The sequence below is a fragment of the Poromitra crassiceps genome (genome assembly GCF_964638095.1).
Source record: "Poromitra crassiceps genome assembly, chromosome: 1".
NCBI lineage: Eukaryota > Metazoa > Chordata > Actinopteri > Beryciformes > Melamphaidae > Poromitra > Poromitra crassiceps.
Window position 1 is genome coordinate 5,259,312 of NC_139623.1, and position 27,040 is coordinate 5,286,351.

General features: G+C 42.5%; 1 protein-coding gene across 1 annotated transcript in view; it reads right to left on the reverse strand.

Moving 5' to 3' along the window:
- The window catches only part of mroh1 (maestro heat-like repeat family member 1), a 79,335-nt gene extending 52,693 nt beyond the window's left edge, over positions 1 to 26,642 (reverse strand). Inside the window, exons 1-13 of the mRNA XM_083645721.1 lie at positions 26,508 to 26,642; positions 25,800 to 25,890; positions 14,491 to 14,636; positions 13,358 to 13,489; positions 11,841 to 12,003; positions 11,010 to 11,108; positions 10,569 to 10,720; positions 6,589 to 6,729; positions 6,408 to 6,500; positions 4,366 to 4,444; positions 3,695 to 3,808; positions 3,391 to 3,464; positions 2,941 to 3,063 (exon numbers count right to left, since the gene is read on the reverse strand). Of these exons, the coding sequence (XP_083501847.1) occupies positions 2,941 to 3,063; positions 3,391 to 3,464; positions 3,695 to 3,808; positions 4,366 to 4,444; positions 6,408 to 6,500; positions 6,589 to 6,729; positions 10,569 to 10,720; positions 11,010 to 11,108; positions 11,841 to 12,003; positions 13,358 to 13,489; positions 14,491 to 14,636; positions 25,800 to 25,821 (1,338 nt within the window). The 5' untranslated portion in view covers positions 25,822 to 25,890; positions 26,508 to 26,642. The remainder of the gene's footprint in view (positions 1 to 2,940; positions 3,064 to 3,390; positions 3,465 to 3,694; positions 3,809 to 4,365; positions 4,445 to 6,407; positions 6,501 to 6,588; positions 6,730 to 10,568; positions 10,721 to 11,009; positions 11,109 to 11,840; positions 12,004 to 13,357; positions 13,490 to 14,490; positions 14,637 to 25,799; positions 25,891 to 26,507) is intronic.
- Positions 26,643 to 27,040: the final 398 nt, after the last annotated feature.

Sequence of the window (27,040 nt, forward strand, 5' to 3'; positions counted from 1 at the left end):
AAACAGAGTACATCTTCCTGAAGGTGATACGGGCTAGATCAATACCGCAACGCGTTTCAACCGTTGGGTTTTCGTCAGGCTGTATGGAAGGGCGTCGGCTGCCAAACCTGTGGATACGTGGCACCAGGTAAGAGGGAGTGACGTGAAGGGGGCAGAGCCAAAACGGTGTTTGCTTAAGCACTGGAGAGTGCTCCAGATACACGAGTCTTTTTCCACACCTCCCAGGATTGCTTTCTCAAGAAACCCGAACATCAGGGACAATCTGGTCAGGACGCTCCACACCCCCACTATCACCCAATCCACCATCGATTCCCGCCCTCCTCCTGTTGGCCACTTCCCGTGCGGCCACTGCTCTGTCTGCCCACAAACTACCAAAGCCAAGTCCATCACATTCCCTAACGGACAAACCATCCACTTGAAACATCTCACCACCTGTGCGTCGCAGGGGGTGGTGTATGCCATCTCCTGCCCGTGCGCACGGTGGTATCTCGGGAAAACTCTCCGCCCGTTACGCACGCGCATCATCGAGCACAAGAGCGCTATCCGCCGGCAAGACACTAAAGCCCCTTTAGTTGAACATTTTATTTCAACACCAACATAGGGATTACGACCTTTGTTTCTGGGCCATTGACAGTGTGAAACCGTACCCGAGGGGTGGGGATCTAGATAGGGTTCTCCTCCAGCATGAAGCGCAATGGATATACAGACTGGACACGGCCGCTCCTATTGGACTCAGTGAGGAGCTAGACCTCTCATGTTTTATTTAACCTGTGCCCGGGTCTCTGGCCTATGAGTCGCTCTGTTCTTACCGTTTTCTCAATCAGTCTCTGTTAGTATTATAATTGATTCCTCTTTGTGTCATTGTTGGTCCTGCGTAGGGCTGGGTCGGTTTGAAAATTTTAAAACCGGTTCGATATTGCCGTCTAAACCGGATCGAACCGGTATACCGTTTTTTTTTGTAATTCATTTTTTTTTTTTTTTTTTTTTTTTAAGCAGGGCTCCCGAGTGTGGCCCATAACTGTCTGTAGTGCAACTTCAGTCCACCTGATAGCGATAATACACCTCTAAGCTGGTATTGTCAACCAGCAATGATACTGAATAAAAAGAAGCAGGGCACCTGTGTAACAAACACACCCTGTATTTATTTCTCATAACTATTCAGCTTAACTTTTCTTCAAACATCAACATAATAAACAAAATAAGACTTTTGCATACTAGTGCAACTTGAGAAGAGGCTAATAGGAACAATAGTGCAATCAGAATGGACTGGCAATTTTTTTTTTTTTTAAGGGTTTTTCGGTTCGCACACGATCAAACCGGTTTGGGCTCGTACACCGAACCGAACCGGTAAAACCGGAAATCGACCCATGCCTAGTCCTGCGCATGCTTTATGCTTGTAGCCTATAGCCTACATGGCTTTAAATACTTGCTCACTGGAAGGTCTTTGTGTGTATAGCCTATATTGTTGCATACCCCACTCCACTATTCTCTGTAGCCTATATGGACACTAGACATATGCACACTGTGCGTCCTGTGTAGCCTATGGTGATTTCCTGCCTCTACTTATGTATTTATTGTGATGCCTGTATTGGCACAACTGTATTCATTATTACCTGTGTTATCTGTTGTATCCAGTAGAGTGTAGTGTTGGACTCTGACGTCAGGGCTCTGCCCCCTTCACGTCACTCCCTCTTACCTGGTGCCACGTATCCTTATATACAGGTTTGGCAGCCGACGCCCTTCCATACAGCCTGACGAAAACCCAACGGTTGAAATGCGTTGCGGTATTGATCTTGCCCGTATCACCTGCTCATGTCGACAATGTAGTAGCAAAAATGGGGAGAGCTGTATCTGTTATCAAGAGATGTGCCTACTTATTGAATGATCCCTCTAGAGCACAGGTAATTCAAGCATTGGTGCTATCTCACTTACTACTGTTCGATGGTATGGTCTAGTGCAACTAAGGAAGACATTCATAAGTTACAAATTGTTCAAAACAGAGCTGCTCGCCTTGTTCTGAAATGCCCTTACAAAGCTAATGTTAATGTTATGCATAGTAAGCTTCAGTGGTTAAAGGTTGGGGATAGGCTTTCTTATAATCTTCTCTCCTTTTTTCATAAAATTTGTATAGAGGCCAAGCCTACATCTTTATACTCTAGGATCTATCATATTGAAGATATTCATGATTATTCAACAAGACAAGTGTCTAGGAGATTAATTGTATTGCCTTCCACAAATTTAATATCTACTCAAAAATCTGTTATGTATAGAGCCACTGCATTATGGAACAAGCTGTCTGATAGTATGAGACACACCCAGTCTTTAAGTCTGTTCAAAAAAACATCTTAAAAAGAGTCTATTGATTGAACATTGGTTCATGTGAATCTGAATTTGGTGTCGGTGTTCGTAAATTTTTTATTACTTTTTTTAATGTTTATCTGTAAACTGTTTTAATCAAAAGCAACCCTAGTTGGGTTGTGGTTATATTTTAAGAAAGCTTACATAGCATTACCTCATTTTTTCATGATTTAAGTTGGACAAACTGTATTTGAATAATTGTATCCATCAAATGTATGTCTTTTTTTTTTTTTTTTTACTTTTATGTTGTGGACCCCAGGAAGAATAGCTGCTTCCATGTGTGGCAGCTAATGGGGATCTAAATAAACAATAAACAATAAACCTTCAGGAAGATGTACTCTGTTTGTTAAACTCTTTGTAGTACACAGGTACAGTACAATTACTTCCAATTAAATTTTGTCTTTCTTCAATTTTTTATATTCTACTGTGCCTGCTGAGCTGTTTTGGTCCACACATTGTGTGTTTTTCCTATAATTTCCAAACAAAAATAAAATTCTAAATAAAACATGCAATAGCGAGACAGACAGACATACAGAGACACACACACACACACACACACACACACACACACATAAGTTGTACCTGATATGTGTCGGGCAAGGCACAGTGCTGAACGATGAATCGAACCAGTAGCTCCCCTCCATCCAACTGCAGGTAGCCATGATGAGCCATTGCACTGATGACCTGAACCACACGCTTCTTCACCTGGGAGACAGAGAGACAGAGTGAGTGTGTGTGTGTGTGTGTGTGTGTGTGTGTGTGTGTGTGTGTGTGTGTGTGTGTGTGTGTGTGTGTGTGTGTGTGTGTGTGTGTGTGTGTGTGTGTGTGTGTGTGTGTGTGCGTGCGAGATCACCTGGACAGCAAACATCTTCAGGAAAGCCAATGTTAAAAGAAGTTGTCCAACTGAGACTTAAAGGAAAAGCCTGTGTGTGTGTGTGTGTGTGTGTGGGTGTGTGTGTGTGTGTGTGTGTGTGTGTGTGTGTGTGTGTGTGTGTGTGTGTGTGTGTGGGTGTGTGTGTGTACATTGTTTACCTTATTGCTGTGGTCGGCCATTGGTTGTCTGATGCTGGTCAGAATAAAAAGCTTCTTGGTCTCCATCATGGAAGCTGTAACGCGCGCACGCACGCACACACAGACACACACACACGTTGACATATTAATTCATATTTCTGATATAATTGACGGCACTCGTGTTTTTTTAAGAGCTTATAAACACTGAATGACTAATTCCTCCTAGTTCTTTTAGTTGTCCTAATGCCAAATGGATCCCTGTATATGGGACGTGTGGAGGGGTGTCTGTCTTCCTTGTGTCTCTGCATGCGTTTTGTTTTCTCACTGGTAGAGTTGATGAGGTGGCGCAGGACAGCCAGGGAGCCCATCCTGCTCCTCTCGTTGCTGTTCTCCAGCCTCTGAAGAACAAACACAACCAGCCGGTCTGGGAAGGAGTTAGCTAGGAGGAGAGGAGTGGAGAGGAGGCAGAGGGAAAGACATGTTGGCAAAGGTTATACTGGAAAAGACGGAACAAAACAAAAGAAGAATAGAAGAAAAGAGATGAGAAAAGCGGTGTGGGGGGGGAGGAGGAGGGGAAGTTAACATAATCATGCCAGCATACTAATGGATGATCTCATTGCTGCTCTTGTGACTCCATAGAGCTAAAATAGATATAATGGCCACTTGCTGCTGGACTGACAACAGCACTGAATTACCAACACACACAGGCCAACATATAGGCACAAAAACACACACAGACATTCACATGCATGCATAGTGCATACACTCACACTTGATTTATTTTATTTTATGTATGTATTTATTTGGGGGGGGGGGGGCATTTTGCCTTTATTGATAGGACAGTAAGCAGACAGGAAAGGTGGGGAGAGACAGAGAGTGGATGACATGGGTCAGATTCCAGCCCTGCTCGACCGCGTGGAGGACAAAGCCTTTGTGGTACGCACTCTAGCAGGTGAGCCACCTCACACACACTACTGAAGAGCTTTAGTACAGTACCTAGCAAGCTGAAGCAGCGTAGCACCTCGTTATGGTTCTTCACAGTTGGAGGGTTGCTGTAGTCAATAGGGGTGCACACCTGAGGAGAGAGAGAGGACAGGTCTGGCTATCATCAAGAATGTTTCACTGTAGACACTGTTCTGTGCACCTGACAATGTCAACAGGTACTGTATGTTACTGTATGCTATGATGCGAGTTCAGGTGCCATTTTATTCATTTCAGGATAATGATCAAAAAACAATTACAGTAGTTCATTCAAATTTAACCAAATGGGCCTTATTGTAAGACATGCTCTATTTATTGTACAAAACTCCTTGCTATCAGCCTATTTTTAAAGATGATAAACTGATTGTCCTCAGTGAGAAAGAGAGATTTATTTTTAAATGTAATTAACTTCTTAACTTATTTATTTGTTTATTTATTAATTTGTCATTGTTTATTTATCCAGGGAGGGGTTTTGCCTACACCACCATGCTTCACAATTCATAAAAACACACATTCACACTTGGCAGCTGTCCAGACACAGTCCTCAACTGTTGACCAATAATGGGGATGCCTTGCTCAAGGGCACCTCGACTACAGTTGTCGAGGAACAGGAGTGTTACTGGTCCACTTGTCCCATTGATTAAAAAGTAGCAGACTTCCGTCTCTATACCCACTAAGTCATTCTACCATGTGTGTACACATATGCACACTTATTGACTGAGTCATGGTGGAAAAGTGTTGCAACAGTGGAGGCATTAAGCCAGGCTTTCTGCCGAGTCACAGGGCTATGGAAACATCTGACCACAGTGACTCTCTAAAAGTCATTTGACATGTCAAAAGAAAGCTCAGCATGAAGAGAACACAAGTCCCAAGGAATGACACATCTACCAAAACCAAGGAATGACACATCTACTAGGGATGGGCATTTCTAGCAAAAACACTATTCGAAATTCGCTGGCCAAAGTCGACTTTTAATCGAAATTCGGAAAAAAAATAAAAAATGTTAAAAAAAAAAAAATGTTAAAAAAAAAATCAATGTGGGACAAAAACCGCAGACAGAGAGACAGAGAAACAGACATAACCAACTTCCTCATTGATTGAAAATTGATCGGTTCATAATACACAACAAGCAAAATAAAATTAACTGTAGTTTAAAGTGATAATACAGAAGATTTTCATGTAAATAAATGTTTGTAAAGTCACTATATATCGCCAACTGCGTTAACACAATGGTGATTTAACCTATAGCCATTGATGAAAGCCCTTGCATCTCTCTATATTGCAACATTTATGAACTTGTGTCTGTGGCGACACTTCCCCCGCCCCCAAGCAAAAAAAACAAAAAGATATCACAAGCGGCGCACAGTTCTTGACATGTTTCCCATAACGCGTCAGAGAGGGTAGGCGGAGTAGGAACAAGTTGCTGTTGTTTCCGCGTTATTATGATCCCACTGGAGATTTGGGCAGAACACACCCTGCAGCAGTCAAGTGGCGGGATTGGCCAGGAGCCAGCCTTTTGTTCCTTTGTGACAGCTCAAATCTCCCACACACACACACACACACACACCGCCCAGCCGCCCACGTGTCACAGCGATCTCCAGTGGGATCCATAATAGAGCACCGCTGACCAACTTCTTCTTTTGAGATATGTGCGCGATTGCCGTCCAAGCGTTGCATTACCGCCCCCCACTGGCCAACTTGAATTTATTAAGAAGAAGAAAAAACCCTTCATGTCACTATTATGCGACACAGCGTGTGGATTTCACCTGCAATTAATTACTGCTCATGGCCATTGGTGTCGTCAGAGACAAGAAAAGCTAAATCTTCGATTATCACTTTAAACTAGAATTGTTGCTTCACTTTATTTATTTATTTCAGCAGACTATGGGTTATTTCTGTCGAGTCAAAAAAATAGATAATTATTTTTTTCCCCCTCTTTCATAATCAGTCTGCTAACCATTTATTTTATAAACCCAACAATTAAAATGTATGCACTTTTTTTTTTATATATAAATTCAGCAGCTGTTTTAACCTATTTTGCATGTATGTACGAGTACCTGTTGATGCAGTGCCACCAGCAGACTGTCCAGTTGTGTCTCCAGCACCCTGCTGCCCATGTTGACCGAGGCATCTAGCACCTGGCACAGACTCTGGAGAGCAGGCAGAAAAAACACAAATGTTGCTGAAGTGTTGTGATGGACACCTGTACCAAAAATGCTGCAGCCAATAGTGAGCCACCTTGCTGATGACATAGTGCTCGTTGTTCTTCTTGTAAAGGGACAGGATAGCAGGGATGAGTTTGGGAATCTGCTCCTCCAGTTTGTCACTGGCCATCAGATGGCACATAGAGCCCACTGCTTCAGCCACTGTTAACCTCAACTAGAACAGCGAGAGAGAGAGAGAGAGACATTAGTTGCTTCACTTACTGTTAATGTCAACTATTCACCTTATTCCTGGACCTACGTTTCCCATGATTCTCAGCGGTTGCCGGTTGTCGACTTCCTGTTTAATTCTTTTTCACTAGCAAGGAGGTGCGCGCCGCTGTCAAAGAGTGGGAACGTTTGGGTTATTTTTATCCGAAATGGCTAAAAATAGTAACGTTGTGTGGTTGCATAGCGGCTAGGGCTGTGCAATAAAATCGATACGGCAATATATCGCAATACTTTTTTCCGCAATACTGTATCGATATTTCAGAAAAATATCATGATATATCGCCATATCGTTTTTTTTGCACAACTGTGTGTTCAGTGACACAATAAGAATACTTTTTTTCCCAGTGCGTTCAGTAAGAACACTCAACACTGGGTAGTTTTGACTAAATTTGTCCACTAAGTTATCAATATAAAGTGATGTACATATTATTACACTACCTGGGTGGTACACAACGTGTTGTATTTATAGAACGGGCTTATTTGAGCCGAAATGGCTATAAATAGTATGTGGTTGCATAGCGGCCGCTTTTGTTTTGAAGGCTAAACGTCCGAACCGGAACTCTTATTATTTGGTCATTGAACGTAGCTTTAGCGGTCTCTCTCTTTCAAGATTCAAGATATTGTCACTCCGTTGTACAATTATGCACATGTGAAATTATTGTGCTGGGGGGCTCCATTACAAGACATAGGTAGGTACAAAGTCACAACAATTATTATGATTATTTTCAGTCTCTTTCGCTATGAACGTTCCTGGGCGGAAACAGGCAACCGGCAGCTGGAAACAGGGAGGGAGGGTGTCATGATGCGCCCACTGTCTCACCAGGAAACTCGTGAATAGGAGAGAGGGCAAGAGACAGTGTGTGTGTGTGTGTGTGTGTGTGTGTGTGTGTGTGTGTGTGTGTGTGTGTGTGTGTGTGTGTGTGTGTGTGCGTGTGTTTGTCAATTGAAAAATGGCCATATTATTCCAAAGGTAGTACAGCCTATTTGAAGAGATTTGCCACCTTCTTTTGAAAAAGTGCTGCAAATCCAATAGGGGGCATGAAGGTACAGTATGAAGTCATAGCCTCCCAATGGAAAAAATGAAAGAGTACTGTATATATTACTAGGAATCTGGCGCGCTACGCCCCACAGTGGGACAGACACACAGAGCCCGAGCTCCCATTTATGTTGGGGATATACGGTAAGTAAATGAGTATGTGTAGTGAATGAATGAGTATAGAAATGTTCTGTCACGTTCAGAATCTCTTATGTGAACAATAAACACCATGAACACAGAAAAACAATGCTGTAACTTCATTTCATTTTCCAGCACTCATAGTTTATGTGAGTGCACCGCCTGTCTTTGCATCCTGGCACAAGCGCCGTCATTGTTTTCATCAATGAGAGATAGCCTCTCCATCTGCTCCAACCCTTGTTTGTATATTCCAATTCAAAAAGATATTGGCCGTATGTCACCACCAAAACATCTTCATCATCACTACTGTCACTAGATCTGTCTGTGTTGTGCTGTGACTTCTGACCATGTAAAGAAATACAATACAGGCCATTTAGTGGATTGACTGTGTAATGAGCTCTAATAGGTTCCCTGCCTTCGCTAATGCAGCACGGAGGCACACTGCTTAGTCACACTCTTGGCTAGCTACTGTAAGTATAGCCTCAGTAGAAACACAAACAGTAACTGCTATTGCTGTTATGCTCTGATTCTGAACATCCTGGAAAGGCTCTGATTTCTATGAGATTTTAATAGTTCCAAATAATGTTCAAAGTGCTAGCAGTTGGTGTCATTCATTTTGTGAACATAAAATGGCACCATACATGTACAGTATAAATTTGACTGATTCAGTATTGCAAAATTAAACAAACATTTACTGAAGCACCTTCACATTTTGAATTGTAATGGTTATTTCCTTTACCAGATGCTTCCTACATTTAAAAGCAAATGTAGAGGCTTTCCCCCCTGACAGCTCCTATAGGCTACAGTGTATTGTTTGCATTTGTAGCATTCCTCATTGTAACAGGGAGCATAACTTGCTTTAGCTTGAAAGTAGCTGTGATCCTCCTTGGCTTCAATGAGGAATGCTACAAAGGCTATCAAGCTGTTTAAGTCAACTGACACACAAAAGAAGCACCTTTTTCGATCAATCCCATAAGCACCTGACACCTGGCCACATAGGTGTAGTCCCGGCAGAACGCGTGGGAACGGCGTTCCCATACTTCTCCAAGCAGTGTTTTGTGTGTGTCAACGTGTGTGTGTATGTGGAGCCAATAAAACGAGTGAATCTGGACAAAGTTGTCATTCGTCTATATTTAAGGTGGGCTGAATGATTCACATGGCATCAACTCGTGGCTTGAAGGAAGAAGGAAACATTCCACCTTAACTAATATTTAAGGTGGGCTGAATGATTCACATGGTATCAACTCGTGGCTTGAAGGAAGAGGGAAACACTCCACCGGTCCACCTTAACTAGCTAGTAGTGGCATTTTCAGCATCAAAATGTTTTTTTTCTCCCAGTACCTGACGAGATAACAAGTAAAGATGAAAAGGCAGCCAAACATCCTTTCATTTTTCGGACCAGTTGTGAAAAAGGTATGTTTACAATCATTTAGAAACAATGTTAAAAGCTGTTTTGGCAATCATATCGTTCCTAACAGTAAATGGGTGGGCCAAATCAGCTACACACGGAAGCACACCGGTCCGGTTTCTCAGTTTCTGCACATGCGCAAGCGGTGTACATTTTACTATGGAGTGCACGTTACATTACCGAGATTTATTTTCAATTAACGCTAATCAAAAGTTAGCGTTAATCACCAGATTGCAATTTGCATCGCCAGAATTCGCCACAAAATGGTAAGTTACTTGCTAAAAATGCCAGCTGCCAAATGATCAATTATGCAGCCTTGTGCACTTGTGTGATGCTTGAGACTTGTTTAGCTTAGCTGTTTGTGATAACTGACTCTGTCATGGGCTACTTCTGCAGTGTCTAGAGGACACAATAAATTATGTGTGTGTGTCAGTGTAGTGTGTGTGCGTGCGGGGGGACCTGTGCGTGTGCTGGGGGAGGGGGGTGTTCCGCAAATAGGTGCGTTCCCTCACTTCTCAAGATAGCACTACACCTCTGCCTGGCCACCTATGGAAAATAACTTGCTGATAAGCACCTAGTATGAAAATTAACCTGCTGATAAGCACCTAGTATGAAAATTAACCTGCTGATAAACACCTAGTATGAAAATTAACCTGCTGATAAGCACCTAGTATGAAAATTAACCTGCTGATAAGCACCTAGTATGAAAAATAACCTGCTGATAAGCACCTAGTATGAAAATTAACCTGCTGATAAACACCTAGTATGAAAAATAACCTGCTGATAAGCACCTAGTATGAAAATTAACCTGCTGATAAGCACCTAGTATGAAAAATAACCTGCTGATAAGCACCTAGTATGAAAAATAACCTGCTGATAAACACCTAGTATGAAAAATAACCTGCTGATAAGCACCTAGTATGTTCTTACACTCTATGATTTTTTCCCACATTGACTACGGTACTACTTAACGAGCTGGTCTGTGGCTTGTAAAACAGCTCTGAAGCCGATTGAATCTCTCTTTAACCCATTGATACCTGATGCAGCATTTGTCTTGTGTATCCCTTTAAGACCGCGAACCGCGTGACACCAGGGCAAATTCATTTACACTGATTGTACTTTGTGAATGAAATGATTCTGATGATCTTTATTGACATCAACATCAACTATTCCTGGGAATAATACCAACCCATAGTGACCTTACCTTAGACTCCCTGCTTTGTAACCAGCTATTGAAGAGTACGTCATAGGCTGCATAGATTTCACTGGAGAAAGTGTCTTTCCTGACTGTGGGATCTGGAGCCTTGTCCAGGTTGGCCAGGTACTCTAAGATACTATCGCTGAAATGACACAGAGCTGGGAGGAGGGAGGGAGAGGGAGAGAGAGGGTTTGGGGAGAAGAGGAGAACGATGGAGTGACAAAATAGAAAGAGAAAACATGGACTAGTAAGAGAGAAAGACTAAGGCAACAGTTGCATGCTGTATTTATTTTGAAGGTGAAATGTCTGTTTGAATTTTTAGTAACAGTGAGGGAGAGAGGAAAATCCATCGACAGGTCCTTCCCTTCAAAAGTCTGAGTGTCAATGTAAATGCCCATAGCTGATATACTCCAAAAGAAAACGAAAATGAAAAGAGGAGGTTCTTACCAGAGGAGAAGACCCACTTCATGTTGTCATGTTTGGCCATGCCCAGCATGGGCAGCATGGTGCCTAGAACGGCATTCAGGAAGGGTACCATACCATAGACTGCAGAACAAGGAGGAGGAAACGGTGTTACTGGTCTCTTATTACATAATACATCCCGTAACAGAAGGGACAAGGCACACTGTGCTTGTTGTTGTTGTCTAAATGATACTGGCATGAAGCAGAGTGTTAGCCCAGTTGTTTGTATGCAGCAACCAGGAGTAATGTGTTTGTGGCACAATGTGTCAATGTGTTAATAACCAAAACCCAGCTGACTTGTTGACTGCAGAGTGATATAATTAGAGGTGTGGTCTGTTATTCAGAAACATTCAGACATAACAGAGCTCAGCATGCGATCAGTGGCCAATCAGAATAGGGTTTTCGACAAAGAAGTATAAGCTCTAACTAATGTATAGGCTATGGCTGCACAATCAATATAAATATAATACAATAAATCAATATTGATTATTGCAATTTCTAAATTACAAGAGGCTGCAATACTTTTTCTTTTCTTTTTATCAGAGGGAAATGTGTTTCAGAGAGCCAAGGTATCTGCTGCAGATGGAGAACCCAAGGGTTCTGCAAGGTGCAGAACCCTTGATCTGATAATGCTTTTTTTTTCTTTTTTTTTTACATGGGCAACATTGCAGCATGTAAACTGTATCCTGGCCTCATAATGCAAAAGCTTCTGAACTCAAATACATTGTGCATGCATGTGTATTTGTGGTTTTCCTATTGAACTCTGCAAGGTTGAGAAGTCTGGGCGCCGTGCGCGGGTGCAAATGTTTTTCCTACCATTGGAATCGGAGAGGGTGGCTAGTGTCTGGACCACAAAGAAGTGAGGCAGGACCCCTGGCTGGAACTTGCTCAGAATCTCCTCCATGATGTCATTGATGTGCTTGTTACCCACAGCGACCAAGATATTACTGGCGGCCTGCTGCCAATCAGGGACTACATCCTGAAAGAACCAGGAAGACAGAGATGACTGTCAAAATGGACGTTTCCTCTATCGAGTAAAGAGCAACACACAGTAAACATCAGATATTCATCAGATATTCTGAGGTCTGTTGCGTTACACTATTTCCTGGTGAGGATGACATGGGTATAACAGCAGCCATCAAAGTTCACAGCATGTTCAATCTTTAGCAACAAACACAGATTAGCATAATTAGGAATGCATAGTGTTTTTCTAATTAATTATTTTAAGCAAATATAACTAAAGGTTTGATACAATTGCAGATCTCCTCCAGTCCCTGCCATATAATATTGATACACAGACACTCAATATTTTATTTTTATTCCCATTTGAAAGCTTTTTAATGAAATAACTCTAGTCTATGAATAACTCATATGTTGTCAAATGATAAAGGAAATCCACTTAGTGGATATTATTTCAGCTTATTACTGTAGTCAAAGAAGGCAATAATAAAAAGCCTAACATGTTTTGTTGAGAATCACAAAATTATTGCATCCAGGCCCAAGTATTATGATACAGTACAGTGGTTCCCAACCTTAGGGTTGCGACCCTAAGTGGGGTCGCCTGGATTTTTATTTTTTTTACACCACACACAATTTAATACTACCGAAGATGATTAGGGTCACTTGCGATTTTTTTTTTAGTTCTGAGTTTAAAGCATAGATATGTTTAAAGTTATAACCTCTGAGATTTCAGTTTTGTTCTCTTGGGTGACACCTATGGCGATGAGTGGTAAATGCAGGTGAGATCCAAACAGTCTACTAATGTCACATAATGTCATATACTGCAAAGGCTTCCATCAATGGACCATAGCCTCAGTCTACATTGTGAGTGACTCTTATTTTATTTATTTTTTATTTAGATGAAAATCTTTGAGAATATAACTCTAAATCAGGATTCTGAGAATAAAGTCAGAATTCTGAGATTAAAGTCAGAATTCCGAGTTACTGTCACAATTTTGAGAAAAAAATCAGAATTTTGAGATTAAAGTCAGAATTCTCAGATAAAAGTCAGAATTCTGCAGGAAAAAATAAGCATACTATATACTGGCGACGTCACTGATGATATTATCGATGGCGTACAGGAATTTGAATGTCTCGAGTCCCTAGATTTTTGTGACGTCAAAGTAGGGTCACGACGAGCCAAAAAAGGTTGGGAACCCCTGCAGGACAGTCAGCGTATTGAGAGCTCTCTGGAGATTCCCACTCCTACTAAGAATTCAGCTGATACTTGGTCATTTTCACAAACACAGGCAGCTTAGATTGTGTCATCTTGTCCAAAACTAACTCACTCATCAACTGCCCTTCACATTCAAAACATGACTAAGTAGACATGCCTTAGATCGTGTCATCTCATCTGAGGCCAGAGAGATGATGCTCTTTATCCTGGGGGAGCTGATGTCTTCTATCCTGTTGCCGACGATCAGCTCAATGGTCTGGAGAATCAACACTCTGTGGCTCACTACCAACTAGAGAAGAGGAGAGAAAAGAGATAACACAAGAGGAGAGAGATAGGAATGACGGAGACAAAATGTAATATGATCAAACAAAATGGAATAGAAGAGAATAGAACAATTATACATGGTGTTTGCATGTATGGCATGTGCCAACACGCTTTTAAAACTATGCTTTCCTCCAGAAGTGGGTTGTAAGGAGTAATATTGAGACTAGTTTTGTTTCCACAACCTTCTCCGTTTTGGTTCTAGGGGACTAAATATAGCCATTGAGCCAGTTGTTATTTTTTTAATTTGGAATTAAACAACATCTTATATTCACTACTTTCTGCATCAAAAGTGAATTGCAACGCTATGCGTTTGCTGATATGAGTTTGCTGATATGAGTTTGCTGATATGAGTTTGTCACAGATTTTTACCCAAGATATTTCCTCATTCTATTGGGTAATGATGATGGTATCACCTGATAATCATAAGGCCAGTGGCGTGACACGATAAGATGTTGTAACCACATACGTGCATACTAGACTAGAGGCTGGTTGGGTGAGGGCTCTATGGTGAAATTTTCTATGTGCTTCTCTAGAAAATGTTCAGCAACAAATGAAAGAAATGAAGGAATATGATGTTACCAATCACTACTTTGAACCTCAAGTTATGTTGCTTTTTTAGAGGCCTATGCTGGTGAATTGCTAGGCAGGATGGACAACTTCCATCCAGCTTCCACTCTGAAGCTGGACTCACTCTAACACTAATTGAGATGATATCAACAGTAGAGGCAGAGTTGAATGGCAGTGTTAGCACTCCAGTGTTTGTTATCATGCTTATCTTGTGTTTTTACAAGGGCTTCCACGGCTATTTTCCTGCTGCTTAGGTACAGTATATTGATAGTGTAAAGCAACAGTGGGAGCAGCAGCAATTACAGGTCACCTCAGTATGTTTGAGCAGGAAGCCCGACACACGGCTGACACACTTTGACATGTGTGTGTGAAATCATAGATGGCTTGTGAAGGTTTTACCTTTGGGTGTTTTAGGAGGTAGTCCTGACACATGGCTAACACTCTGTCTGACTGTTGTTTTCCCAGGGTCAACATGGACTTCCTGACCTGCTCCTGGACCTCAGAGTCTTTATCGTTGGCTGCATCAAGTAGGGCCAGGGTCACCTCTAGAGGAGAAACACAACACAACAGACACAAAGAAAAAACTGAATAGCAGCCCAGTGGACGTAAATAGAAAGTACCATCATCAAGGTCACCTCTAGGGAGAAACCGTGTACACAGAGAGATGAGTAGACACAAAACAAGAGCACAATCAATATCCAGCAGGCATAGAGTCAACTCTCCCGGGCCGGCCGGGACACAGTGTCTGTGTGAGCAGCGCGTGCGTGTGCCACGGAACCTGTTGCTGTTCATTTTGGCGCCCATGTTAACGGGTCAGAGCAGCTCGGCTGTGTCTCAGCCGTGGTTCCTAGAGATTCGGAGTCTCACATATTTTTAGCGCGTGACGCGCGTGGTTCCCAGCGGAAATAGCGGCTCAGCTCCTGCTTGTTGGCACAGTGGAAAGCAGCCAGCAGCAACACTGTCTGTTTGGACACAACAGGTATGCGAGCCGCAGCCATTCAGCGAGGTAGCCGTCGCGCACAGGTAGAGGGAGACAGCCAAGCGTAAGAAGGTCATGGATTGGAGGCAAGACTCAAAACACCACTGACTGAAATAGACACTGTGTAGAGGTCCTGCAATCAGGGTCACCTCTCGAAAAGGACATCACTATCCCGTTTTTTCAAGAGAGATTTACACACATCCCAACCTTGTGTAAACAAAATTACCTTGCGATCCACGTCAACAAAAGCAAAACACATGATTATAGCTTATTCCCTCCCAGGTTTGTCCACGAGCTTGTCCCAACTGAGAGTGTAAATCAGGGGTGGGCAACTATTTTTCATGGGGGGCCACATGAGAAACCCAGATTGTTGCCGGGGGCCGAACAAATATTGTCATGCCGTAACCCATGGATGGGCAACTTTGATGATAGAGAGGGCCACAAAAAAACGTCCTCGCTACCAGATTTTGCTGAGGGCTGAACGGCGCCAGCGCGAAAAATTTGGGGCATTTGAAGCCAGGTTTAGAGGAATATCTCATTTTAAATTAACAGTTGTGATGCAGTCTTAACCACCAATATTTGATCCTTTTCTCACTCACTCCTACTGTATGTCACCACCTGCTCTCCCTGCAGGGCTTGAAATTAACTTTTTTCACCACCTGCCAATATGGCTGCTAGATTTTAAAGTTACCAGCCAATTAGAATTTCCACTAGCCGAAATGTTTTTCTTGAAATAAACCAGAATATGAGTGGGTTAATTTAAGCATAAGTATCAGTAAGTGGCCCGGGATTCTCAAAGCCTGTGTTGAGGGTCACACAAGAACAAAAATGCACTCTAGTTGAAGCTAAATAAATCCAAAACCAACAAGTTACCGTAATTATTTAAATTTCTACTTCAATGTAGAACAGTCATTTCTTACACATGAGATTACTTTTAGCCTTTTAGTCATAAATATTATTGAAAGATATTCCATATTCCAGACTGAAATGCTATAACAGAAGAGTATTGGCCAGAATGACATGAACATTTGGACACTTATTCAGCGGGTATCTTGCATGTTGCATTCAGGTGCACTGCAATTCCATCGCGGGCCACACAGGGGGTGCCCGCGGGCCGTATGTTGCCCATGTATGGTGTAAATAATCAGGTTTGGAAACAATTGAACTAACCATTTAATGTTTGTCCAGTGTGAAAATTCAATCAAATCCAAGAATGATATGACTGTTAACACGTTCACTGCCGTTGACGAGATATCTCGTCTTAAAAAAAAAACGGTTGACTGCCGTTGACGAGATATCTCGTCTTAAAAAAAAAAAAAAAAAAATTGACGGTGGGACGTCGATCAACCCCTTTTACATCTCATATTAAAATATGGGAGGTATTGAATGTGTATAATCTATTTTACCAACCCACTAAGTGGCAACAGTGCTCTCCAGACGAGAGAAAGCCAAGCAAAAACAGCCGCGTGAGGAAGCCATTCTCATGAAAATGGATTGGCGAAAACGCTTTCGCTTTCGCGCAGGGAGCTGGCGGTGGGGGATTGCAAATTTGCATAATAGATTACGGGTGGAACACACTTTGAAACACGCAGCATAAATAAGACCAGAATCGCAAAAGCTTCATCAAAGCTCTCAACCGAAACCCCAAGAAACGAGCGAGCCCATCCAGACTCGCCCAAAGAGCGGCCGCCAGCAGACAGGCAGCAGCAGCAGCAGCAACTCGCTTGTGACACGCCCGCTGCAGAGCCAGGGAGGCAGGAGGAGAACACACACGGAGGGAGGAGTTTGAAGGAGAGGGGGGTTTCCTGCTGTTATGGAGGAAATTACTGTTCAAAACTATTGTTTAGATGTCTGACGTCTTACTGATGCCAAAAATGAATGGTTAAAGTGACTGTTCTATCGAATTTCACAAAAAGGCATTTTTCTCAGCTTAAATTTTCAGACGCTGAAACCATGCTGTATTCAAGTGCTAATGCCTACATAACTACTAACTCTACAAACTAACTCTTTTAGACAGAGAAAGCACACATTCTATTAGTTATTTTGAGATATTTTGTGTTCACAAAATCTTAGCAGAAAATAATCCTCGGCTGTTGAAAGATGAGCCAGAATCCTCAAAAAAAAAACTTGGCAGAAGCTACCTACAGTAAAAAAAAAAACGGCTGGCAGTGAATGTGTTAAGATGGCCTGGTGTATGTTTCATCCAATGGTTGGGCAGAGTGTCTCCTCTTTGTGCCTGATCTGTGCCTGATCTGTATCTTTGTCAGGACAAGCATTCAGGACCAGGAGCAGATTGAGACACCTGTGCTTAGCCAATGCGCACTATGCCAAAGTGTGCTAAATTCAAGCACGTAATGATTGAACACAGCAACCCTACTGTATGTACCTGTCCTGCTGCAATATAAAATATACACGAAGCATTTTAGTAGCTCTTTGAACCCAGCAGCAGTTATAATAAGACTACACAATGAGTACATGAAGCCACCCTCCTTGCACTTGCAGCATCGGCACATTTGCTGAATAATTAAGGTGAACTCGGCTCGACTTAAAGTCCCTGGAAACCAGAAATATTTTATTATTATTTAGCATTTTGAGTTCATCACATCACAGGAGCCTATGTTAATAAGCCACCAGCCAAATTTGAACGATGATGAACGTCGCAAAGTCTATAAATTTAGGTTTGACAGTCTGGCAAAAGTAATGAGAATCAATTATTTTTTAGAGTGTATTTTCTCCCGCGGACTGTGTGGGCGTGTCCCGTCTGCAGCAGGGAAATTTCAGTCTCTCGGAGAGCGCGAGAGAGAGGGGGGGGAGGGAAACGGAGAAAGAGAGAAAGAGAGATTGACACACACACACACACCGTGTGTGTGTGTGTGTTCGTTGCTCGGAGAGGGAGAGACTCTTGCTGCGACTGCACAGCGCAGTGTGTGTGTGTATGTAGTAACCTCACGTCACCAGGCTGTGTGTCTCTCTCTGTGGCGTGATTTCTAACCCCACATAGGATAAGCAAAACCACGCCCTGTGGCGCCGGGATTGGCCAGGAGCATTGAAGCTTGGGACTAAAGCACCTGGGGTTTTTCATCTTTTAAAATAAAGATGTTTAAAAAACTATTGCTTGTTACATTTTCAGTGCTGTACCTTTTCTCTGGGTAAGAATTGAGCTTGAAATTAACGATATGATACATTATATTATATGAGCTATGAACACAACACCGTTTATATTATTGCATGTTTTTGTAGATTGTGTACATTGTGTAGATTACAATTATTATACTTATTATTATTATTATTATTATTATTATTATTATTATTACTGTGCTAAGGAAGGTAGGTGACCATAATTCATTTCAATGTCCGCTCTCGAAATCGCTGTCCGTTCTCAAGAGCTATTCAGTTGGTTCATGAAATCGCTGGGCTGCGTGCCCTCCAGTGTTGCTCCTGGCCAATCCCGGCGCCACAGGGCGTGGTTATTGCTTATCCTATGTGGGGTTAGAAATCACGCCTCTCTGTGCTCTCTCTCACACGAGAGGAGAGAGAGAGAGAGAGAGAGAGAGAGAGAGAGAGAGAGTGAGAGAGAGAGAGCAGCATAGCGCTCGGCACAGAGTGGGAGGCAGACGGACACTGAGGGAGCGCTGTCACTGGGGGCAAAGAACGGACAAAAGGAGGGTGGGTGCGGATTGCGCGCGTGTACAAAGGTTATATAGAGCTTATGAAGTCATAAGCTCCTGCGTTTTAGCACCTCGCGCACTGCTGTCTTCAATGTACTTTGTAGAATCTTGTAGAAAAGTGTCGATTTTAAGGCTTTGGGTTGAAAGTAATGTATAATAATTTCGGAGGCACACAATTACTAACATAACACCCTAAATAACATACCGTAAATTCCGGACTATAAGCCGCACCTTTTTTCCCGTTTTTTGGTCTTTTTTGGCCCCTGCGGCTTATATAACGGTGCGGCTTATCTATGGATTTTTTTCAAAAAAAAAAAAAAAAAAAAAATCTCTCTTTTTTAGCACTCTTTCTAACTATAAATCCACTTCTGTTTTAATTTCCTCTCTTGCCCTCTTTTCACCACACCGCGGACACTGTGTGCACTGTAAAAAACAACACAGGTGGTGTTGTGTTATGTTGTTTTGTTGAAATGTTAATAAATGGGAGCTTCCTCAAACAGCCATCTCTTTCCCGACAATCCCCTCTGTGCATGAACCCTTACATATGGTAATTAAACATTAAAACACAATTAAAAAAAAAAAAAAAAAAAAAAAAAAAAAAAAACCATTAACACGTTCACTGCCATTGACGTATTAACACATTAAGTGCCAGAGACGACCTAACTCGTCTTACATAATCCAGCGCTTAAGTGCCAAGGACGAGCTAACTCGTCTTACATAAACATTTTTTTTTTTTGACGGTGGGACATCAATCAACCCCTTTTACATCTTCGAGATAACTATTTGGAGCAAGAGCATGTGTGTAATCTATTTTACCGACCACTAAGTGGCGACAGAGACCGAGAGAAGCCACAGCCACGGGACCCAAAAGCAGCCGCCTCCCGCGGAAATGGCTTGGCGATTTTACAGTCAGAAGCCCGGACACACACACAGAACGGACAGAGATCTCTTCCCCCCAGAGCCGCGGAGCAACGCGCGAACACACACACACACACACACACACACACACACACACACACACACACACACACACACACCGCGGGAGCAAGCCATTCAAGGAAATGGCTTGGCGATTTTACAGTAATCCATTTCAGACTCGTCCCCGCACGCAGGCAAGCAGGCAGGCAGGCACGCAGACAGACAGGCAGGCAGCACAACGCGCTTCTGACACGCCCGCTGTTAGGAGGAAGGAGGAGAAGACACACGGAGGGAGGAGTTTGAATGAGAGGGGTGTTTCCTGTTGTTATGGAGGAAATTACTGTTCAAAACTATTGTTTAGAATGTCTGACGGTCTTACTGATGCCAAAAATGAATGGTTAAAGTGACTGTTTCACAAAAAGCCATTTATCTCTGAATAAATTTCCAGACGCTGAAACCATGCTGTACTCAACGGCTAATATCTACATAACTACTAACTCTGCAAACTAACTCTTTTAGACAGAGAAAGCACACATTCTATTAGTTATTTTTAGATGATTGGTGTTCATGAATTCTTAACAGAAAAGAATCCTCGGCTGTTCTAAAATGAGCCAGAATCGTCAAAAACACCCCTGGCACAACTTACCTACAGGAATGAAAACATGGCTGGCATTCAATGTGTTAATACGTCAAAATCGTTGATTTTTTTTTTTTGACGGTGCTACGTGGATCAATGCCCCCCGCGTCTCCTATGGAGATATTGGAAGTATTGAATGTGTATAATCTATTTTACCGACCAGCTAGGTGGCGACGGTCCTCTCCCGACAGAGAGAAAGTCAACCAAAAGCAGCCGCCTCCCGCGGCTGCTTCCTCCATTCTCAAGGAAATGGCTTGGCGATTTTACAGTCAGAAACGAACGAGCCTCATTCTCATACTGTAGGCGGGGGCGCTTTCGCGCTGCTGCGGTGGGGGGTTCCAGAAATGGACTGGGTGGGCAGCATAAAGCCTAGAGTCGCACGGGGCTTCATCGGGGCTCTCAAACCCAAGAGACGAGTGAGACCTATCCACACTCGCTGCCAGGGAGGGAGGCTGCTCAAACTCGCTGCCAGGGAGGGAGGCTGCTCAAACTCGCAGCAGCAGCAGCAGCAGCAGAGCACTCGCTTGTGACAAACGCAGGCTGAAAGCCACTAGACACGCCCACGGAGGGAGGAGTTGAAGGAGAGGGCGTTCAGAACTATATTGTTTGGATGTCTGATCTCTCACTGATGCCAAAAATAAATGGTTAAAGTGACTGTTCTGCCTGTTTGATTGAATTTCACAAAACTGCGATTATCTCAGCTTTCACTCTCAGACGCTAAAACCATGCTGTACTCAACGGCTAATATCTACATAACTACTAACTCTACAAACTAACTCTTTTAGACAGAGAAAGCACACATTCTATTAGTACTTTTGTGAACTTTGTGTTGACAAACTCCAAGCAGAAAAGAATCCTCGGCTCTTGTAAAATGAGCCAGAATCCTCAAAAAACGGCTTGGCAAAAGCTACCTACAGCAAAAAAAAAACGGCTGGCAGTCAATGTGTTAAAACACCCGCGGCTTATAGTCCGGTGCGGCTTATATATGTAAAAAACAGTCAACTTTGCAGGTGCGGCTTATACACCGGTGCGCCTTATAGTCCGGAATTTACGGTAGTTAGAACGTTTTTGTGGATTTTGGTTTCCAGGGACTTTAAAGCAGGACTAAACCCCCCAGATTTCTGGCAGAACGGCATGCTGCTTGATTTGAAAAAAAAAACTATGGGAAAAAGCAAGAAATGAAGACGAAGACTGTCTCCTCTTGTCTCACTATACTCTTTGGCTGTGCTCAGACAGGAATTTTTTTACCAGAAAGCGACGCCATGACAGTTTGCCCACCGCGTCAAGAAAAACCTTATATGAGAGCTACAAAATCTTTATAAATATCAACAACTAGCCAACGCTGGTGGCCTGTATGGAAACAGCGTTGCTCAAAATGGTTGAAAGTTATATAAATTTGGTCATTCAGTGGCAAACTACTTTATTGCCATTGACTCCCATGTAACTACGTTAAAAGAGCCTGGTGACGCGAGCCTGGTTATAACAAACCCCCCGCTCTGAACACGCTCTAATGTAATCACAATGGAGCATGAAGCATTCTGCATTGAAGTAAACACTAGGGCTGGGTTCAAAAAGTCGATTCTCCGATTTTTTATCGATTTTTATTTTAATCCTTTGATATCGATTCATATGTCCAGAGATCGATTTTTTTTATTACAAAAAATAAAAAAATAAAATAAAATAAAAAATAAATAAACAGGCTAAAATATTATGCTGTGTGTGGTTGTTGAAACATAGTTTCAAGTTGACGTTTATTTATGTTTGTAGTTGAAACAAAGCCTGATGAAGACCCTGTGTGGTTGAAACGCACGTAGCGTTTTTGTTTGCCCGTGTACCCTCATGAAGATATATTCTGTTTGTAACACTGCTGTGTACACGAATACTACTTCGGGATTAAATACTATTCTTGTAAAACTTCAAGGAGCTCCCTTCTTATTTTTGTAGTTGAAACAAAAACATAAATACTGTAGGCTACATAAATGGAAATGTTTGATCATGAATATCTACTTTTAGAAATTATATAGGCTGAAATCAAATCAGTGTGCATAATTGTGAAAGTGTCTTTATTGACAGATGAAAAGGCTGTTATTTACCCTTTGTCACCACCTGGTGAGTAAATATATGTGTAACTAAAACTTGACAACCGGTCCACAACTTTTTTTCCCCATGTATCTATTTGGCGCAAAAAAGGTTGGGAACCCCTGTGTTACATAACTGGACAGTCATGTATTTCAGGTTACAGCTCAAAAAACACGTTTTAGTATCACTAACCAAATCGATATTGAAATGAATCGAATCGGAATCGAATCGGGAATAATCGATTCGCAACCTTGTGAATCGGAATCGAATCGATTCTTGAAATTTGAACCAATACCCAGCTCTAGTAAACACGTTAATTTGTCCAACTTGTCCTCTAGAACAGCGTTTCTCAACTGGTGGGTTGCGACCCAAAGGTGGGTTGCGACCCAAAGGTGGGTCGCGGGGCCGTTTTGATTGGGTCGCGGACATTGGCCAAAAAAAAAAAAAAAAAAAAAAAAAAAATCATATTTCATTTGAGTTAAATTCAGATTATTGAAACTGGATTAGCCTGACCAGTTTTACTTGTTTAACAAGCTGAAGCATATGCTCTGCCTGTAATTCAAGAGAAGTCTGCCTTTTCATTTCATATTTAATTTTAGTTCAATTCAGATGATTGAAACTGGATTAGCATGGCCCCAGTTTAATTAAAAGTTATGACCAGTTTAACTAAAAAGCATATAGCCTGCCTGTGATTCCTTTTTATTTCATATTAGTTAAATTCAGACTATTGAAACTGGATTATCATGACCAGGTTAACTTGTTTTATTATTATTATTAACTTGTTTAAAAACATATAGGCATTAGAGCTGGGCTCGGGCTGAATTTTCCTTACCGAACCCGACCGAGCCCGTCACATTATTAGCCGAGCCCGGCCCGGCCCGACAGGTGTCAATTGATAATCTGTCCGAGCCCGGCCCGAACCCCCTCCCTGATTTTTTTTCCCCCTTCGGAGCGCAGCGAGCGCATAATTCAATGAGTCTGTCCAGCCTATAAACAGCCCTATATAATCCCAAACCAAAATCAGTCCTCGTAATTCAAAGCAGTCAATGATTAATACGTAATGTACAAAGCAAAGCACCAAACAGCCTAATTTGTGCGTGCCGTGCACTGCCCACACAGTCCCACATCGCTGAAAGAAGTAGCCTACTGCACGGTGTCGGCGACACCAGCGCTGAGCCGACACGCAGCTGACTCAGGGCAGAGCAGCAGAGTGCATGTCTGGGCGTGTTTCATTCGATGCCTTCAGGTGCTTTCATTAACGTAGTAAATTAGCTCAGGAGCTGATGATAGATATATTTGAAGGCAAAAACAAGTGACTGATTACGTGACCGAGCCCGACCCGAGCCCGAACGCGACTTCAATGTTTCTGTCCGAACCCGGCCCGTAAGTCGGGCCGGGTTCGGGTTCCGAGTCCGACGGGCCGGGTAGCCCTGCTCTAATAGGCATGTAATTCAAGATAAGTCTGCCTTTTATTTCATATTTCATACAGTTCAAATAAGACTTTCTGAGCATGACCAGTTTGACTTGTTTAAATTTAAAAACATATAGGCCTGTAATTCAAGTCTGCCTTATTTCAATTGGTTTTTAGCCCTAGTTGCACTTCTGTTGCACTTTTTTGTTCATTTGAGGTTTATAACAGTGCATGAAGGCATTGTGTATTAAATTAATGCGCTATTTTTTGTGCAATAAATTTGAGTGGTTTAAAAAAAAATCTGAAATTTGGGTCGCGACTTCATGACAAGGAAAATAGTGGGTCCTGAGGCTACACCAGTTGAGAACCACTGCTCTAGAACGCTATGAAGACAGTTTTTCATTTTCGTTTGGGATTTTTTCGTGATTCTTGTCCAAAGGTGCAGTGCACCATGTAATAAAAATCACCCTCTGCTTTTTTCTCTGGAGCGCGCGACCAGAGCTGGGCCGCAGTACAAACACAAGATTCTCCCTCCTCCTCTCTCTCTCTGCCATTGCTCTCTGCACAATCGAAGTGGTTGAGTGGTTCTGAATGTGGGGTCCGGGGACCACCAGTGGTCCTTGAGAGGATTCCAGGATTCTCTGTCATCTCTCAACCTAATATATATTGTAGCCCGGTGGACTTGCCGTAGCCGCGTGGCTGATCCGGCCAGAAGTGTATCGGAGTGCTGAGCTGTGATTAGGCAATAAGAGGCACCTGTTGGCAATTCACGGCTGTTAGACTGGGTTTGGTCGCCTCCACGAAGGGCTGGGATCCCGCACGCTGGGGTACACATTGCCCCGATTACTGTGGCTGGACTCAGCTGCATTTAGCAGTTACAGCCAGTGGCATATTGAGCAGCTTGCGAGGCTGCGACGGGCTGACGACAGCGTGTGTTGTATTTAGGGTAAGTCCCTGCCCATGTGTTATGTTGAAGGCAGCGTCATTGTTGGTTTACACTTAGTGGGCCACTGCCTTGGTCTGTTTACATTTTCTTTTGTTGCTTTAATTGTTATACTGTATTGCCATCTTGCTGTCAGCCAACCTGTATTACTGTGGTGCCTAGAGCTGTTTTAATCAAGAAACATATACTTTTCTCTATAATAAAGACTTCTATTTTTATATAAAACTCCTTCATGGTATATGTGCCTTAACGGTGTCAGAACCTGCGGTCTGTGGTATTCAGCTGCCACAATATGGAATTTTGGACAAAATCATATCTAGGCTACATTAAAAAAATAAAAAAAAATAAAAAAAAAAATGATTTGCATCTGAGAGATCAAATCTCATCATATGGGGGTCCATTGCCCCAATGTGAACTAAATTAGGGGTCCTTAATATGAAAAAGGTTGGGAATGATTTACAGCAACACAATGCCATTTCCTTCCTTTTATTTCTATTTATGATTATAGTGGTGTTTATTGATAGTATTGTGTTACATCACCACATGGCCATCTTGGTAGGAAAATAACAGGTGATTGTAATCAATTAACAGGTCAAGTGACACAAACAACCAATGAGCTGTGTGTATTGTAGCGCCATATTGGTAGGGAAATGCTTGTGACATCATGGGAATAGGAGTTGTGAGGAGCCGGGAAAGGGTACAGGGGGAGTAGGGGAGTTACTATCTTGAAATCCCATAGTCTTTGGTTCATCGTGACGTCAGGTTGTACCACATTTTGTGCATTTTTTAGGGCAAAAAAAGCAGGTTTGAACCCATAGAGGGCACTTATACAGCTGAAAATGATACAAATGGTAACAGTTTGGTCTCAAATGTGGAAATTTTTACCAGAATTCTTCACACACCACCCCAAAAGTCATATATGGTTAAAAGCTGAAAAAACGTGTTTTGGGGTTTAGTCCTGCTTTAAGAAACAAGAGTAGAAATGGGACTAGTAGGACACAGATTTGTAGCAAATACCGGTAGAAACCAGTACATACAATTACAGACAGTAAAAGAGGCTACATATTACTCACGTTCCACATCTGTCTCCTCCATAGTGACTGTCTTCCTGAAGCCTGTGACCGAGGGTCGGGCTTCCCTCCTGGGGGAAAGATGGGCAGGAAGCTATAAGGAGAGAATATAAGTAAAAAAAACTGTGGTCATAAACTGCCTGAGAAAGTGTGCCACAGCTGGCCCTCTCTTTATTGTTAAGATTTTCCTTGCAATGTGAGTAGACAGACAATATTTCACATATCTAGCACTTGTAACCTCATCAAATCACAATGTTTCAGAAACAAACTGGCATTCAGTACGAAACGCTGGCTAATGAATGCAGACAGGCAAGTGATGGCTGGTTAGACTGGGTTCAACACTATAACGTTACTTCACAAACAGCTGTAAAACATCGACGTCCTCAGCTTGTTTCACAGAATGGTAGAGAGCTCACAGCTGTCAGTCCAGGTTAGGCAATTTCCTGCCTGCTCAGGTAACTTCTTTGGCTAAACAATCAAGTTACTGTCACAAACTAAACGTGCACGAAAAGCAAAGTGACGAACACACCTACAGTAGCGGTTAGGGTTACAACATAACCACTTCCTCTTTGTTTCTATTTATTGTATAATTAATCTGGTGGGTTAGGCGGTGATGCTGTGAATAAGCTAGCTAGCTTGCTAATTTAGCATCTGCTGCTACGGAAGAGCCAGCTCTGGTCTCGCATCGCAGGTTTAAACGTGTTCACTTACCGATTCCTAATCAGCTTCCACAGACAGCCGGTAACCTGTCGGTCACGGCAACGCTGCGTCTATTTCTCGGTTCAGACAGAGGTTTGTCCAGCTGTCCGCTAGTTATGAATAAAGCTGTGTGCCGTGCTGTCATTGCAGGTGTAAACAGCCTGATCATGTGCCTCAACTCAAGTCAGCAGGAACGTATCAAGGAGTGGGCGGGGCCAGTCATGATCACAGCACTGGAGTGGGTAGAACAGCAACTCCAATAAATAACTACTATTTCTATTATATATTATTATAATACACCTGTGCTAATTGCTACAGTCTATAGTTTTCAATACTTCAGTATTTATTACATAAGAGGCCAACTGCTGACTGCTCAAGGCCTTGGATACAAATCTAAGAGCTATGCTCACCTCTGGCTGAAGATTTGACCTAAATTTGGTAAGAACACTATTACTCCATGATGCGTGTCCTACACCATGTGTCCAGGCTGGTATGCAGATTGAATTATAGTTGACATCATCCAAACCAGTAGGCCTATACAGTAA